The sequence below is a fragment of the Lygodium microphyllum genome, chromosome 7, assembly GCF_053477565.2.
Source record: "Lygodium microphyllum isolate KBCC chromosome 7, Lygodium_microphyllum_v1.1.10, whole genome shotgun sequence".
NCBI classification, from domain to species: domain Eukaryota; kingdom Viridiplantae; phylum Streptophyta; class Polypodiopsida; order Schizaeales; family Lygodiaceae; genus Lygodium; species Lygodium microphyllum.
The window spans coordinates 7,085,891-7,104,056 of NC_141141.1; the positions used below are offsets into that span (position 1 = coordinate 7,085,891).

Sequence of the window (18,166 nt, forward strand, 5' to 3'; positions counted from 1 at the left end):
TTATATTTGACAGCGGATCATGGATTCCGAGCTAGTAGTGGTTTATTGTCCCACAAAGAACAATGCAGTAGATGAAACCGGCCTTCCTCCTTGAATAGGGTGGTAATAATGTGATTTAACAATAATTACAACAAGTATTTAATTCACATAATCAAAATGCACACTTTGCCACTTTAATCTTGGACAATGGACAGCCTGTTGGCTCCAAAACTGGTCCCCCTCACAGTATTTCTTTAACTTTGATTGCAAACGGATGGAGTAAACTTGAGATCCCCTCATGTCCTCCACTAATCCAAGTGCCTCTTGCTGTCAAAACTGACCAATTAGCCTCCAAACCAATTTGCCCCTTGGTTTGCTTGGGGATTGGCCTTCGCCTTGCTCCTTGGAAGACAAATTCAGCCCCAAATCTAACATTGGTTGGCTGGCCTCTTGAATCTCCCTAAAAATCTTTAAATTTCAGCTGCTAGAATCAAATCCTAGGCCCTCAATTCTGAGTAAGCATCCCAAGGTGGCCTTCAAACCCTAATTTCTGCTGTAAATTAGGGTTTACAGCAGAGATTGACCAAAAACTCCACCTTTGATGACTCAAATGGCTAGATTTTGCTGCAATAACTTGAGAAATGGTTGTAGAGAGAATGTTGTAGAGCAAGCATTTCAAAGTTTCATTGCGAGAAAGGTTGAAAAACTGTTGCTACCCCACTCAAACAACCATGGAAGGTGTCACTTCCAACTTAGGACCACCAAAGTCTAGGTTTTTTTCCCTCTTGAGCATTGCGATGCTCTATACTCTCACATTGCTAAAATTCCAACTTAACTAATTGCAACATTGTATTCAATTTAACAAGCCCCTCATGTGTACCTGACATGCTAGGAGTGCCAAATACACTAGGAAACACTCTTGTTTGCATACTTTGGACCATTGCAATGTGACTGTGCATCGGAATTTGCATACTAGCAGCCATACCAAGATATAGTTTCCCATACATTGCATACATTACTAGCTGCATTTTTTCTCGTGTAGGCATTACTAGTTGCATTTTTCCTCATGACCAGCATTAATACCATGAGTCCCAAACATAGTGGGCTACATATATACATTGCCAAGCTTGCCGCTTTGTGGCCCATCTATTAGCAATCATGTTTGTCATGCACTATCATCTCTTGCCTATGAGCCTCAATCTGAATCAGATAGGGACATAAGCAGCTCTGACATGTCTCTCATGTGCTTTGACTAAGGAGACAGCTTGTTCTAGAGCATGTGTCTCTTCTTCTACTCGAGTTTTGTATGCATTTCTTGCATTTCCAGTCAGTTTCCAGCCCCTACCAGTGTGCGCTGTGCGAGTGTCCCAGATGGCCACATCAGCATTGCGCTTGCCACATCAGCATTTTTTGTGCTGCCGAATGCATTTATTGCAGTCTTGCTGATGCTGTCTGCCATTTTTGGCCCCAAATTGGCTGGTCGGTCAGTTTAGCTGATGTTCAACTGTTTATAGCTGAGGGGTGGGTGGGTGGATTACCTTCTTCTCTTTTTCGACAAGTGTTCCATGTCAAGAATGACTAACAAAAGAAGGCTCTGATACCATGTCAAGATATGCGACGATACAAAGAGAGAATAGGGTTTGCACGGAGAAACATAGAGCATGTACGGCAAACACTAAGAGAGAAGGGAGCCAAAACTCAGATGACTACACTATCCTATCTAAATCAGGCGACAGCCCTTGTGGGAATTCGCACAATGAAGGGAGCGAAACGTAGTCCTCCAAGCAATGGGCTATCAAAGTAATCACTCGAAGGTAAAGGATAGCTATCGAGGGAGTGAACCACAATCCTTAAATGCCATCGGAGACGAGGAAGATGATCATCAGCTGTCAAGGGAGTGAAGCGTAATCCTCAAATGCCAAGAAAATGGCCTGTGCTACAAACATAGATCCTTGAGGCCTATGTGAGCTGACGCCTGATGACATAGAGGTTGCCAAGTGAAGAGGCAACCACCAGGAGGGTAAACACAGCCTATGAAGGCCTGTCAACCCTAAAACGCAAGTACTTGGGGCTACAGAAGCTTATGCCAAATGTGGGGTGATGCCAGGCAAGAAGATGTTGACACCTAGTTGAGGAAGAAGATGTCAAATATGGAGGAAGCCTCCACACAACCAAATGCAAATCTAACAAAGCCTGAAGGGAGTGGATGAGGTCACCTGCTATGGAGAATTGACGCTAAGGTAGGAGTGTTGTCACTAACTGTAGGGAAGATGGGCCAGCTGAAGAGAAGGGTGACTGCTAACAAAACACAACCTAAGGGATGGTGAAGGCTAGCACCTAATAGCAGGAGAGTCAAGATGAAGTAAGCAGCCATGAACCACAAACCGCAATGTTTGCTGAAAGGGGTGTGAGGATAGTGAAAGGGCTGGAGAGAGAAGAAAAGAATATCGGAGTGACGGAAGAAGAGAAGTGAAGAATGATTGAAGTAATGAAGAATAGATAAAGTAGTGATCTATTTATATAGGCATAAGCTATCTGGGATGGCACACCACTACTAATGAAATCACCAAAATGTGGGCACCAATCCTTTTTGGGACTGTTAGTGTAAAACCCTAATTGAGGTGTGAAAACTAAAGAAGTGGTATCTCAACACTCCGTTGGTTGCTACAGTCTCCTCCGTCTCCGGCTTGGACAATAAGCTAGATATTGAAACTAGCCTTCCTTCTCGGATAGGGTGGTAAATAACTTGATTTAACACTAATTGCAGCAAGCATAAAATTCACATAAACTGAAAATGCAAATATTGCCACTTTAATCTTAGACATTGGACACCTTGTTGGCCCCAAAATTAGTGTCCCTTGCGGTATTTCTTTATCTTATATTGCAAATAGGAGGAGTACAATTGAGATCCTCTGATCTCCTCTGCTAATCCAAGTGCCTCTTGTTGTCAAAATCAGCCACCAAGCCTTCAAACCAACGTGCCCCTTGGTTTGCTCAAGGATTGTTGGCCTTCACCCTGCTCCTTGAAAGACAAATTCGACCCCAAATCTAATATTGGCCGGTTGGCCTCTTGAATCTCCCTGAAATTCCTCAATTTCAGCTGTTGAAATTCAAGTCCTAGTCCCTCAATTCTGAGCATGCATCCTAAGGTGGCTATCAAACCCTAATCTCTACTATAAATTAGGTTTTACAACAGAGATTGACTGAAATATGTTCCTCTGTTGGCTCAAACTGCTAGAAAATGTTGAGATAACTTCAGAAAAGGTTGGGGATGAGAAAGAATACTATAGAGAGAGAAATTTCAGAGTTTCATCATGAGAAACACTGAAAAACTACTGCTACCTTGTTCAAACAGCCATGGAATCTATCACCTACAGCTTAAGACCACCAGAAAGACTATTGCCCCCTCCTATATCACATATGCTCTCACCTGCACCGAAAGGACACTGGGCTACTATCACCTACTCTTGGAGGGCTCCAAATTGCTGTCACTTGTTGTAGGATTGATCCTTGATAGCTGCAAATCACATCAACAGCCTCTCCTTGCTCTCTAATAGCCTCCTTCTCTCTCACAATGGCTAGAATAGACTCCACCAACCCCTAAAAACGTTTTTTCAACTTGCATGGTGAAGTTTTGCCAAGTGACAGCCTTCTAATCCTATTTTCTAACATTATCCAGCTTATTAAATTATTTTTTAAAATATTAATTTTGAAAATTAATTTAATAATTATTCTAGTACTCAAAAAGTCAATTTCACTAACTAATAATTAAATTCGCTAGGCCAATTTGTCTTCCAAGTATCCCTGAGCAATTATTAACCCTTAGACCCGCATTAATTAATAATTAACGCCTAGTCTCTAAAGTCACCACACTGATATTAATGACCAATAAATTGGTCTAGGCCCAAATCTAACACCGAGTAGCACCTAGCACCTGTCCAGCATAACTTATTAAACTTTTGTCTTTGACACCCACTATATCCTCAAGGTCTTTAGCCTATTATCATCAAGTAACTACCATATGCATCACATGTGCTAAACAACCTTGCACATTTGATTAATATCTTAATCAAATGTTATCAGCAAAGATTAGAGCATCTCAAAACTTCACATCTCCATGACAAATATTCTCCGTCTCCGTCACCATCGGTGTTGCTGTCGTCATTTCAGTCTGATCTAGTGCCCTCACTAATGCCTCAAGCTGCATGCAAGCACTGATCAGTCTACTCCTTTGTATTCAACATTCTTTTCAATCAGCGCAAATTTCTTTCTTCCTTCTCTTACTGTCTTTCTCTCCATGTTCGTGGTACAAATTGAGTAGACGAAGTTACCCCTTTGAGAGGAGACCCCCTGGGCTGAAAACGCAGATTCTCAACCATCTGCCCCTTGTTGCAAACACAATTTTTTTGCATTCTACTACTCCATACGACACAATGAACTATCTACATTCCTATCACAAAGGTGTAGCTGATTTCTACCGTTCACGACCATTTACAGTAAAATGCAAATTTTTGTGGATGTTTGCAGGTGTTGAAGATATCTTATCATCTGCTCAATGGCTTTGATGACTCTAACTCATTGCTCTAAAAGGTGGCATAATCATCGCAAAGATCCAAGTTCCCAGCCCTATTCTAAACGGAAACCCTCTCTTACACGATCACATAAATCGGAGCAGCCTTCTCCTCCCCCCTCTCTTTATGTCTCCCAAAAGGCGTGTCTTGTGGCCCTAGGTGCCTATAATGGCACCGTCAGTGCAAGTACCTATTCTTCCTTCTCTTCCCAAAGAACACCATTTGGACAAATCAAATTATTCACTTTGGTCCTATAAGGTAAAATGTGTTCTTGACACCTTCGATCTTTGGGAGTTTGTTAGCCACCCTAGTCCCCGTCCCGTGGAGGATCCCTAAGTGGAATCCACTACTTCATTATTTAGTTGCTCGCCACTATTGACTCTATTTGACTTTGCTTTGACCGCTTTTGATAAGCTTTGACTTACTTTTTTTCCTTTGACTTGCAGCTATCACCATTTTGGATTAACATCTTCCCTTGCTATTGATCAATTTGTTTGCAACTCCACCTAAAAGAAACACTAAGAACACCATGGCCACTATAGGCTGCAATATAAAACTATGGACCACAATAGACAATAGACCAAGGATACCAACAAAGCATGATTCCTAAGCATTTCAATGAACTTGAACGAGCACCATCAACGGCAATCTTCAAACACCAACACCACCAACAAGCATAAAGCCAAAGTAAAACACAAAAAGAAGAACACACGAAATATGCAAAAGTAATGATGATAGATTGTTTAAATGATAAAATAAGCTTCTAAAAAAAGTGGTCAACCTTCAAACAGGTGTATGAAGGGATTGTGTGGCCCTATGGGATCGGCTCAATTCTCGAGCCAGATCTTGTCTCTTTATGAGCTTATAGAATTCTATCCTAGTGCATGTATGCAAGTTGCACTAGGCAACAAAAGTGTGAAGAAAGCTTCCTTCTTTGTACCATCAAGCAACATATGCCCACCATATTACTCTTGAGAAGAAATATGATAACTCTCCCTCCATGAAGGATCACATCAAGAGATTGAAGGATATGAGGGATGAGCTTTCTTCCCTCGACAAGATCATCTCTTTGGAGGATATGGCTATGATTCTTTTGACTCAACTGCCCTCTCCAAAATACAATGTCTTCTACACTAAACTTCTTACCTCGAGGACCTTAGAGACTCTTCTATGGGAGGAGCTTGCCCCACTTGCCTTGGAGCATAGTGAGCATCTAAAAGAGGTAGCCAATGGATCCAACTCCATGAAAGTTTTTAGTGCAAGTACAGGAGGGGAAAAGAAGAAGAAGGAGAGAGCAAAGGCCAACCCCAAGAAGGAGACACGAGAGCATTCTTCAGGCTTTGAAACAAATTCAAAGAAGCCTCAATGCCCACATTGTGGAAAGGGCCAAGGGACACATTTTGAAGAGAAGTATTGAAAGAAGTACCATCACCTTCATCCGGGAGCGAAGGATGGAGCTACATCATCCAGGCCTTCCTCTACCTCTACACCCACTGTTACCATGAGTCCATGTTCCTTTCTATCCATGTGTTAGAGGAGCCTTTTTCAATGGTTGACTCATCTTTAGAGAGCCTTTGGCTCATTGACAGTGGTGCTTCGAGTCATATGACACCACAAGGAGATGTGCTACAAGATCTTCATCCATGTGAGGGTTTAGTCATTGTTGGTGACATTAGTTTAGTACCTATTTGTAATGTTGGCACTTTGCCGTTATTGCTAGACCATTCCTCTAGCTCCATTTCGGAAGTCCTACATATTCCAAACTTGAGCTTTCCACTCCTCTCCGTTTATAGCCTAATTACACTTGGTACTCGAGGTGCCTTCACAAAGCAAGCCGTGTTAATTGACGACTCTTCTTCTAGAGTTGTTTTAGCAACAAGTTGGCAAGAGAGCACGCTCTATAGACTTCATTTATCTTCTCTTATGTAAGATCCTCCGAGGCAATTATCTATTGCTACCCCGTACTCGCTTATGCACCATCTATTCCACAAGTTCTTTTCCATCCCCCACCCTCTCCTCTAGTTGTTCCTTCTATGGAGAAATACCCTAACATAGAAACACAAATAATACCATATGACAAAGCATAAACTCATAGAAAAACACAGTTAGGATTAGAATAACTCACAGACAATGAACATAAAGAATGAATGAAATACTATGACTATTGAATATACAATGCTCATGCAGCAAACACACTATGCAGTGAATGAATATCGTACCTCAAACTTCTGTATCTCAAGGACCAGGGCAGGGGCCATGAGTTGAAGAGTGTGTCGTACTCCGAACGGATCCCGAATCGCAACAAGGCAGTCTTTGGATGTCGAACACCAGCAAGCATAGCCAAGGAAGGCTAGATATGATGCACATGGTAGTGCAAGAGAGAGAAATACTAAAAACGCATGTGTGGAGAGAGAAAGACTAAAAACGCACGTGAGGAGAGAGAAAACAATGAATGTAACTGGAAGGAGAGAAAACAACAAACACAGGCTGTAGGAGAGAGAAAACAATGAATGCAACTGGAAGGAGAGTAAAAGCAACAAACACACATTGCAGGAGAGAGCAAACAGCAGCGACAGGCTATGAAGATGATGGCGACAACTGGAGGAGAGAAAATCTACAGGGCGGTAGTTGCGGCCTACAAACACAGCAGTATGCTAACGTGGTAGGTTGTACGACAGACGGACAACAGCAGTTGCCTAGCTAGAAATAGCAGCAAATTGATGATGGAGGGCTAGAAACATACGCTAGATGAGAAAACTGTAATGGATAGCTTATACTGCAATGTCCTCCGCGAACCGGGTGCTACAAGAGAGAGAAAACAACAGTGACAGGCTGAGGAAATGATGGTGACAGCTAGAGGAGAGAAAATCTGCAAGGCGGCAGCTAGGGCCTATAAACGCAACAATATGCTGATGTGGCAAACTGTACGACGGCTGGATGATGGACAGCAATAGTTGCTTGGCTAGAAATAGTAGCAAACTGATGATGGAGGGCTGCAAAACAGGCATCAGATGAGTGAAGACTGCAATGGACAGCTTGGACTACGATGTCCTCCGCGAATGGCATGTGGGCAGCAAGCTGAAAATACTTTAAACCTGCAAAAATGATATTAGGGCTGAATGAAGGGTAGCATATCTATTTATAGAAAGTTTGGGCCCTCCCAAGTGTGAAGAAAATTGCCAGGGTTTGCACCAAGGAAACACAAGAGTGTACAACCAACACAAAGAGATAAATACAGACACAGAAAGCAAAACTCAAATCCTGAACGCAAAACTCAAAACTCTAACACAGAAACTCAAACACAAACAGAAGAAGGGAGAAAAGAACACAACTATGAAGTGAATGAATACTGCAAACGAATGTAAGAGTGTACAGATACTTAGGGCAGAGCAATGTGTCAGAGAGTAACGTCCACCAAAGACGGATCCAAAGTCAGTGATCACCAGTGGAACTATGAAGAGAGAGGAATCTACAAAACGCTAACACCAGAGGCTACTGGAGACAGAAGCGATAGCGCAGAAGGGTGTGGTGATGTCAAGCGGCTCCTGATGAGTGCAAACACAAACAAGAAGATGTCGCCAGATGGAGGAGCAACTACACTATTGCCAGGCTAATGGAGGCCCGAACGGAGGTAGCTAGAGGGTGTGGAAACTGACACCTGGCTGATGAAGATCAAACACAAGCACCACATGATGGTGGAGAGGCTAGCGATGGCAGCTAGAGGCCAAATGAAGCTTGGAAGGAGATGCCAAATAGTGGGCGATAGTTGGAAGAAGGCGCCTAGGCACTGCAAGGCTAGAGGGGCTCCCATGTGTGAGTTGACTGATGGTTACAATTTGCAAAAACGAGATGGACTGAATGGAGGGCAACATATCTATTTTTAGAAAGTTTGGGTTCTCCCAAGTGGGGTTGTCCTTATGGGACAAACACTCTCTAGGAACGCATTTCTGTTTAAAGAACAAGTTTGATTCATTAATTAAGTACGTTTTGGGACTAATTAAGTAAAGCTAATGCATTTTTAGCTCAATTAAGCATGTTTTAGGGCTATTTAAGTGAAGCTAAAGCATTTTTAGCTCAACACCCTCTCTCATGCCCAAAACGGTGCCACGAGAAGTAGACGAACCAAGTCCTCTTTTTTTTTCTTTATCTTTTACTCCAAGGCGTCCCACCTCAAAGCAGCCAGAGCATTGAACAAAGGGTGGGATAGAGGTTTACTTTGTATTTTACCTTAGAAGGATTTTCTCCAGGGTATTATTATTAGAATTTTCTTCTCTTTTTTCTTTTAAGAACAGCCAAGCAACATTAAAGTGGCCACCCTGACCATACTGTCCATCCTACCCAGGAAACTGTCCACCCAGGTCTGAAATGCATTGCTCTGATTATAAATGGCCATGCAATGCAGGAATAGATTATGCCTGCTGTAGGGAGGCACATGGGCTAAAGAAAAGACAGAGGGAAGCTCTGGAAAGACCATCAACAGATCGGAGAAAGAGATGGGCAGATCTGAGCAACCCATTATCTCCATCCAATGTGCCAAATGTGCCCCGGGTGCACACGGCTGTCATATGCAAAGGTTTGACAGACACAGACAGTGATAGAGCTCCAATTGTCCTCACCATACTCTGGCAAAACCTCACAATCAAGAGATGGACAAAGGAAAAGACAGGTAAATACATTTGTGAGAACAGTTGAATAGGAAAATTATGGGACTGACTCTGGACAGTTTCGTGGATTGGGCACCTTACAAGAGGCCAAAACCTAGCCAACCTGTCTACTTGGATGATTATATAGCAAGATTCCATTTGTTGTACTTGTTTCTCAATTTAAGGAGGTCTTAAAATAAGGGCATGGCTGCCAATATCTGTTACTAACCCTTTAAAATGAATTAGATTAAAATGAGACTTCAACCTCCATACTATCTATGAACTAAGTCTGTGTTTACAGCTGCTGCTCCAAGAAGTGTGCGTGAAAAGGAACATAAAATACAATTTTCAACACAATTCATATGTTCATTGAATTTGATTGCAGCTTTTCGCCATAGCTTAAATTTTCAATCAAGGTGTTGATAACCCAATAGATACTACATTCACAACCCATTAAACAGTAAACTCTTTGAAAAACAAATCGAGACAAAGTAAATTTGAGGGATCCAAAATCCTGTTGGGTATCTCACACGCCTTACTTACGCCTACGCTCATATGGGAGTGTGCGGGTGATCACTAGGACACTGGGGCACTTTTTACTCTCGGTAGGAGAGGTTTTTTCCCCCAGATTATGTGTACTATTTTGTATGTGCTTGTGGTGCACACTTACGGGCACTTACTGTGTTCGGGTGTGAACAGCCCCTTATAACTCTAAGGTATAAGGGTTATCATTTGTACTTTCAGCTAACACTCTATTCAGTACTATTGCATTGGGTGTCGTGCTCAACTCTGTCTCTCACTCTCACACTGTCTACTGCACTTCAGCTGCACCTCGATCCTCTCCCATCTGACATTTGGTATCAGAGCTGTCCTCAGTCAGCAGCCAGGAGTCCCCGTCAGTCTTGCCCCCGAGTCGCCAGCTCTAGACCTGCCCAGTACTGCCCTGCGCGCAGCTCACAATCTCCACGTCAGCAGCTGCCCGTCTTCTCACTACAGTCGTCCACGTCAGCAGCTGCCCGTCAGCAGTCGCTCGTCAGCTCGCGAGCAGCTCCACTTCGCCAGGGCCCTGTTTCGTGCAGGCGGAGTCAACGCCTGCTCGCGTCCTGCCTGCCCGCTTCAGATTCGCGCAGCCCGCCAATCAGCCTCCCACCGTTTTTGACCACGTGCAGCCCGCCTGCCCATCGCGACTGGTCAGCCCGTCTGACGACCTGCTCCCGCCTGCCCGCCTGCCTTTGTCACGTCAGCAGCTCGCGACGTGCTGCACGACCAGGTAAAATTTTCAAAAATTTTATTATTTCAGCCCAGAATAAAATTCTGGAAGCGGCGGTTCACACGCGGTTGGCACAAATTTACTGGAAAAGTAAATTTCATGCAAATTTCTGACTGAATGGTCAGAAAATTTTGGGGCTTTTGTGTATTTGGAGGACAGATGCATTTAAACTGCTGATACAGTCACAGACCGACTGTTTTTGACAGAGATTTTGGCAAAATTTTGGGGATTTATTCATAACAGTGTTGCACTGCACTGTTTGCACATTGGGAAACGTGCTGTGTCTGTCTGTGACACATTGAATGCACATTTTGGGGCTTTTGTAACAGACATTTGTGACAGAAATTTTGGGCAGAAAATTTTGGGGCTTTTGATGTTTTAGTGCTGCTGAGCACTAATTGCACCTTGGGAAGCGTGCATCAGTGACAGTTTTTTGAAAGAGTACCCTTTGCACATTAATTGCAGACTTGTGTTTGCTGCAATTTCTGGAAATTTGCAGATTTCCAGCCCGTACTGCATTGACATTGCTCTATTGCCTTTTGGGAAATAATGGCAAATCAGGGAGGAGATGTATTCACCTATGTGTCCAAGGAAGACCGATTGGATGGGAACAATTATTCCCTTTGGTCTTTCATGATGAAGAATGTATTAGTGGCAAAAAATTTGTGGGATTATGTCAGTGGAGAGGAAGCACGACCGGGAGTTGTGGCTCCCGCTACTCCTCCTCCAGGAGGACGTGCAAGAGGGCAACCTCAGCCCCCTCCACCTCAGCCCGCTCAGCCACTTCCCCCAAGAACTGCAGCTCAGAAAACTTGGGATACACGGGATGCACAGGCTATGTCGCTGATTGCATTGGCAGTTCAGCGTTCTATCATTCCTCATATTCGTTCAGCAGCTTCTTCACAAGAAGCTTGGTTGATATTGGAGCAGATGTTTGCAGGAAAGAATGAGACTCGCATCTCTTTCTTGAAGAAAGAGCTAGAGACTCTAAAGATGAATGAGGGTGATTCTATGCAGGATCATCTCAACAAAATTCAGGACTTGCGGGAGCAACTCATGAATGTGGATGAATACTACTCAGATGCGCAGCTGATTTCTACGACATTGAATTCACTGCCTCCCTCTTACTTGGCTTTTCATACTGCCTTGAACCTCACTATGAGGATTTCGAAAGAGCCCATCACTTTCATTCAGCTTGTCAGTTTGCTTCTAGAGGAGAAACAAACTAGACGGAACAGTGGTGTGGATGGTATAGCCTCTGAGCAGGCTTTTATGTCAAGGCAGAAGGGTAAAAACAGCCAAGGGAAAAATGCTTCGCAGAGTTCTGGTAGTAGTAACACTTCACAGACAAGTCAGAAACAGGGGGGCACGCAAGCCAAGAAAGGAAAATGTCATTACTGCAAGAAGCCTGGCCACTACATCACTGAGTGCAGGAAGCGCATCGCCAAAGAGAAGAAGAAGGAGTCAGGGATGTGAGTCCGCGTCCTTTGTTGCAGACAGGGACTATTGTTTTTACACTTGCAGTTATGATGTCTCTTGGGCTGATAGAGCATTTAGCTCTACAGAAGATGCTGACACTTGGTTCTTTGACAGTGGTGCTTCACGGCATATCACATCTCGTAGAGATTTGTTTGCTTCTCTTGGTGCACCTCCCGTTGGGAAGTCTGTTCAGTGTGCTAATAATGCATCATACCCTGTTCGTGGTATTGGGGAGATTCAGCTTACAGCCATTGATGGCTCTATTCTCCGCCTACAGGATGCTTTGTATGTGCCTGGCATTAAGAAGAATCTGCTTTCCATTTCTTCTATGGCACGTTGTGGTTTGCAGGTCACCTTTGATGATGACCGTTGCATGGTCCGTGACAAGGAACACACGACATTGGTCTTGACAGGTTCTTTGTGTCATGGGTTATATGAGTTGGATGCTCTTTCGGTAGATCAGTCTGCATATTTGACATCCACTCTTACTCCTGCTATGTTAGAGGCAGAGTTATGGCATGCTCGTTTGGGGCATGTAAACTATGGCAGCTTGATGCTATTACAGCGTACTCAGATGTTGGATGGATTACCTCTCTTGGAGAGACCTCCTGAGCATTTATGCGAGGGTTGCATTTTGGGCAAAATGCATCGTTTCTCTTTTCCCCGTGATGTTGCTTTTAGAGCAACAGCCAGATTGCAGCTTGTGCATTCGGATGTTTGTGGGCCCATGCAGACACAGTCATTGGGTGGTTGTTACTATTTTGTAACATTTATTGATGACTTTACACGTTTGTGCTGGGTCTACTGCTTGAAAAAGAAGTCAGAAGTGTATGATGCATTTTTGGCTTTCAGTGCACTTGTGGAAACTCAGTCTGGTTGCAAGATTAAGACTCTCCGTTCGGACCGAGGGGGGGAATACATGTCCTCTATGCTGAATTCTTATTTGCAGCAGAAGGGCATTATCCATCAGTACACTACTGCATATACTCCACAGCAGAATGGGGTAGCAGAGAGGAAAAATCGGTCACTCATGGAGATGGCCAGATGTATGCTGAAGGCAAAGAGTTTGCCTCATAGTTTTTGGATGGAAGCCGTCATGTGCGCTTGCCACATTTTGAATAGATGCCCTACCAAGGCCTTGAAAACCGTCACACCTTTTGAGGCTTGGCACAGCCGCAAACCTTCTGTTGGCCACTTCCGTACTTTTGGGTGTCTTGCATATGCCCATATTCCACAAGTACTTCGAAAGAAGTTGGACAACAAGGCTGTAAAATGCATCTTTATGGGATATAGCAGCGAAAGCAAAGGCTACAGACTCTATGATCCCGTGACCAAGAAGGTTTTTGTCAGCAGGGATGTTGTATTTGATGAAAAATCAGAATTATCCTTGGCTGGTTTTGATACATATCAGGCTGCCCGTGATGTCTTTGAAGGGCTGCTGCCCATCACATTTGGTGATTCAGCTGGTACTTCAGCAAATGAACCTAATGTTCAGCCAGCTGCTCCTATGGAACATGCAGTAAATCAGCACATTGCTGAAACTGAAATTCAGCAGGAACTTGTACACAGTCAGGAAGCAAGACAGGTGCCTAGATGGTACACGCAGACTATGAGAGATAGTCATTTGGAAACACCCTTGGCTGGTCGTACTCGAAGGCAAACTCGACTGCATGATTCAGCACATTCCATGGAGTTTGTTATGGCAGCATGTACTCATGATAATGAGGAGCCTGAATGTTTTGAGGATGCACGACATAGTGTGCATTGGATGGCAGCCATGCAAGCTGAATTGGATTCTATTCATAAGAATCATACTTGGGATTTGGTGTCTTTGCCAATTGGCAAGCGTGCCATTGGTACGAAATGGGTCTACAAATTGAAAAGGAATGCAGATGGATCCATAGATAAGTACAAGGCACGGCTGGTAGCTAAAGGCTACGCACAGAAAAAGGGCATTGACTATGAGGAGACCTTTGCTCCTACCTCCCGTATGACGACCATTCGGTCTATGATTGCCTTGGCTGCACATTTTGGTTGGAAAGTGCATCAGCTGGATATAAAGACTGCATTCTTACATGGGGAACTTCAGGAAGAAGTGTATGTACAGCAGCCCATTGGTTTTGCAGTTGAAGGCTCAGAAAATTTAGTTTGCAAGCTGAAAAAAGCTCTATATGGTTTGAAACAAGCTCCACGAGCTTGGTACGCAAAGATAGATGCTTTCTTGCTTAGTCAGGGGTTTGTAAACAGCCCATCTGAGTCTACCCTTTATGTACATAAAGAAGGGGGATCCATGCTGATTTTGTGTCTATATGTAGACGACCTTTTGCTCACTGGAACACGTGCTGATCAGATTTCAGCATTCAAAAATAATTTACAGCAAACTTTTGACATGTCTGACTTGGGTATTTTGCACTATTACTTGGGCATCCAGTTTGTACATGATGCTAGAGGCATTGGATTATGTCAGTCAAGGTACATTGGGCAACTTCTTGAGAAGTTTGGCTTACAGGATTGCAAGCCAGTTTGTACACCCATGGAACCTGGGCTCAAACTGTCATTACATGATGACAGTGATTTGTTTGATATCCATACTTATGCTCCAGCAGTGGGATGTCTCATCTATCTATGCCACACTCGGCCAGACATACAGTTTGCCGTTTCAGTTTTGAGCAGGTACATGCATCAGCCTCGTATGTCGCATTGGCAAGCTGTGAAGCGTGTGTTTCGTTACTTGCAGGGTACTAAAGCTCTTGGATTGCTTTATGCCAAGGGGGGACCACTGCAGTTACATGCTTACAGTGACTCTGATTGGGCTGGTGATTTTGATACTCGTCACTCCACTAGTGGCAATTGTTTCTTTCTTGGCTCGTCATGCATTTCTTGGCTTAGCAAGAAACAATCCACTGTTGCCACGTCGTCATGTGAAGCTGAGTACAAGGCAGCCTTCACTACTGCAGTTGAGTGCGTATGGCTTAGACGCTTACTTGCTGATTTGGATGTATCTGTTACGGAGCCTACTCCTTTATATACTGACAGTCAGAGTGCCATTGCAGTGGCACGGAACCCTGTGTTTCATGCTCGCACGAAACACATAGAGATTCACTACCACTTTGTCAGAGAGAGGCTACATGCAGGTGATATCAGCCTTGTCTACTGTCCTACCACCAGCAATGTGGCAGACATCTTCACCAAAGCTCTTCCACGAGACAAATTTGAAGCATTTCGCGATGCTTTGAATTTGACGCCCTTTGGTGGCGGATGATCCTTGTACACTTGATCACTCTTCACTCCAGGGGGGTTTGTTGGGTATCTCACACGCCTTACTTACGCCTACGCTCATATGGGAGTGTGCGGGTGATCACTAGGACACTGGGGCACTTTTTACTCTCGGTAGGAGAGGTTTTTTCCCCCAGATTATGTGTACTATTTTGTATGTGCTTGTGGTGCACACTTACGGGCACTTACTGTGTTCGGGTGTGAACAGCCCCTTATAACTCTAAGGTATAAGGGTTATCATTTGTACTTTCAGCTAACACTCTATTCAGTACTATTGCATTGGGTGTCGTGCTCAACTCTGTCTCTCACTCTCACACTGTCTACTGCACTTCAGCTGCACCTCGATCCTCTCCCATCTGACAAATCCCACTTTTAGAGGCATGTCAAGTCTTGAAAAACGGTAGTGTTACATCCTTCATTATATAGTGAAATTAAATTTATAACCTGGACATGAGTATAAATTAAGTATAAGGATCATAAACTAGTTCAAGGGAAAGACCAAGGAAATCTGTCCAACATACTTACATGAGCTATAAACTCAAAGAAGTATGGCCTTACAAACCGCTTGCCTACAATTCCAAATGACAACCAAAAAAATATGGTTAGTAAGTGATAATACTGATGTGACTTTTCTTAGGAACTTGTCTAAATTACATGTGTCATTTCCCAACTATGTATCAATTTTCTCTTTACAAACTAGGCCTCACATACAAAGTCAACTATGTTTATAATAATGGAACAATAGTTTCCTTGCTAGGTATACAGGTTTACAAATCAGGTGTCAGCTCTCTACTATTAAGTGGTAAACTGTCAATTTCAGGTCTTATGAATCTATTGCTTGGTAATTTACCAACCTATCCAAGAAGGAAGGTCGATTTCAGTCCACACCCGCATTTCACCTTTGGCAGCCCCTTTCTCTTGTCTTGGGCAGTAACATTTAGCTAGGTGATAGGGTCAACACAAAGTGTGGGCAGGCTAACCTGGGCCACCATATTTTAGCCCCAAGACTATTTCTAACTGGTCCAACAGGCCGGCCAGTTTTGATAGTTGTTTGCTATATTCTCTCAAACCATTCAGCCAGCCCTCCTCATCTTTCTGCCTCTATCTAGCACCACACCAATGTTTTGAGCTGTGTGTTGCAGCAGGCTGTTGCAGACTTGTAGCGTTCAGTCTATTGACAGTTTTGTTCATTCCATTGCCTTTCTTTTGTCTCCTTCTTCTCTATTCACTCCATGTTTACTTTTCCTTTAAGCCACACACTCTTGTTGGGAGCCAAACACCATTAAAGAGAGCATCTATTTGTGGCAAAAATGGGCAATATCTTCCAAGAACTGTAGATCTGCATTTTCAGCCAAGGCGGCCAATTTTCTGTCAAAAGTGAATGCAGCAATGGAAGCATAGAAGAATGCTGAAATAAACTGCTATACACAAGACAAAAGAGAGATAAAAGAGAAAACACAAGAACACTGCAAAGAACTCAAACATATGCTCGGGAGATGAAACCCATACCAAACAACGAGACAGTCAACATACAACAATGAGTCAATGGCTACGTGTGTTGCGCTAAAACTCGCTTTACAGCTGATTAGCATCTTTAAACAGCCCCAAAAACACCCTTCATTAGTGAAAAACACAATTTTGGTGCATGGTTTGAGAGAGTTTCAATGGTCCCCCAAAACTCTAATTTTTTGCACCCTTCAACATCTATAAATAGACAGGCTGCCCAGTAGTCAACCTTATCCTTTTGTACAGGTTTGTCACTCTACCATGCAGATTTCAGCCATCAGCCACCTACCATCTACTGTCCAACCATCATCGACTGCAGCCCATAATTATCCAGCCCTAGATGGCCTAATCTCAGCCATCGCCTTGCTGTTTGGAGGTCTCCATCTGCTGCATCATCATAGCACCTGATCAGCCTGCATTTTCAGCATCTGGTGTCAGGTAACACGCTGCTGCCATCTATTCCACTGGGCGACTACTGCAATACCTATGTTTTTGCTATCTAGCAAGCTGTCTACACCAGCAAACACCTCTCCTATTGTCACCTAACAATTCTCTGTTTTGGCACTCTCTCATCTCCGACTAGTGGTTACTATCTTCTCCACATTCTGATCTACTTACATCTTCATTCCAAAACCTGGGACGTAAACGCCCCGAACAACGTAGTATGCTTAACAATTATGATATTCGCTTGTTTCTGAGATTTAATATAAAAGAGAATGAACACTTAAAGCTAAAAATGAAAATTACTCACAAAATTACAGCCATGAAAATGTAAAAGTAATGGAGACAAGATTGAGGGTTGAAGATGGGCAACCCAAACCCCCCCCCCCAAAAGAATGTATTTATGCTCAACCCAAGTCCCTTAGGGAAGAGCTCAGTTACAATCAACCTGAGAGTGAGGAGAAGTAATTCTCACTCTCACAAGATCATGCAAAGATATACAAACACACATACATTATCTATTATGCAATGATAAGAACTGATTTCTTTACAGTATGAGAGAAGAAAGAGGGGAAATCAATCTTTCTTCATCGTTGATCAGCAGTACATGGATAGGGATTGCTTCTTGTTGCTAAAATGGAAGAAAGAGCTCGAGAAGGAGGTGCTGTAATGAATTTACAGGCTTGCTGTCCTGTAAAACAACAGTGATAGAAGAGAGAATATGGAGGAATTTGATAATTGAGAAGTGGGGAATGATGATGGGGATGAATGGGGCCAATTTCTGGCTATCTGTGGGTGCTGTACATGAGTTTACAGCAAAGAAAAATGATGCTGAATGAAGAAAAACGAGCTCTTATTTATAGGAGAGGGAAGAGCTAGTACAAAAGGGGAAAGTGGAGTAGCACAAGACAAGTGTCCAGCCACATGTCATGAGATGTGACAAGTGGTGGGACACTTGGAAACTTGTGTGACAAGTGTCATGAAACTTGTCTCTTCTCTAT

The 18,166-nt window shown here is 43.4% G+C and overlaps 1 protein-coding gene across 8 annotated transcripts in view; it reads right to left on the minus strand.

The window, feature by feature from the left end:
- The window catches only part of LOC148033149 (RNA pseudouridine synthase 7-like), a 141,429-nt gene that overhangs the window by 57,674 nt on the left and 65,589 nt on the right, over positions 1-18,166 (minus strand). For 6 of the 8 annotated variants that reach the window (XM_087680982.1, XM_087680984.1, XM_087680989.1 and 3 more), the window contains one exon: positions 15,744-15,787. In XM_087680982.1, coding sequence (XP_087537108.1) covers positions 15,744-15,787 — 44 coding nt within the window. Of the gene's footprint in view, positions 1-15,743; positions 15,788-16,068; positions 16,558-18,166 lie in introns of those variants that run through there. The other 2 variants (XM_087680983.1, XM_087680987.1) reach the window with 2 other exon arrangements.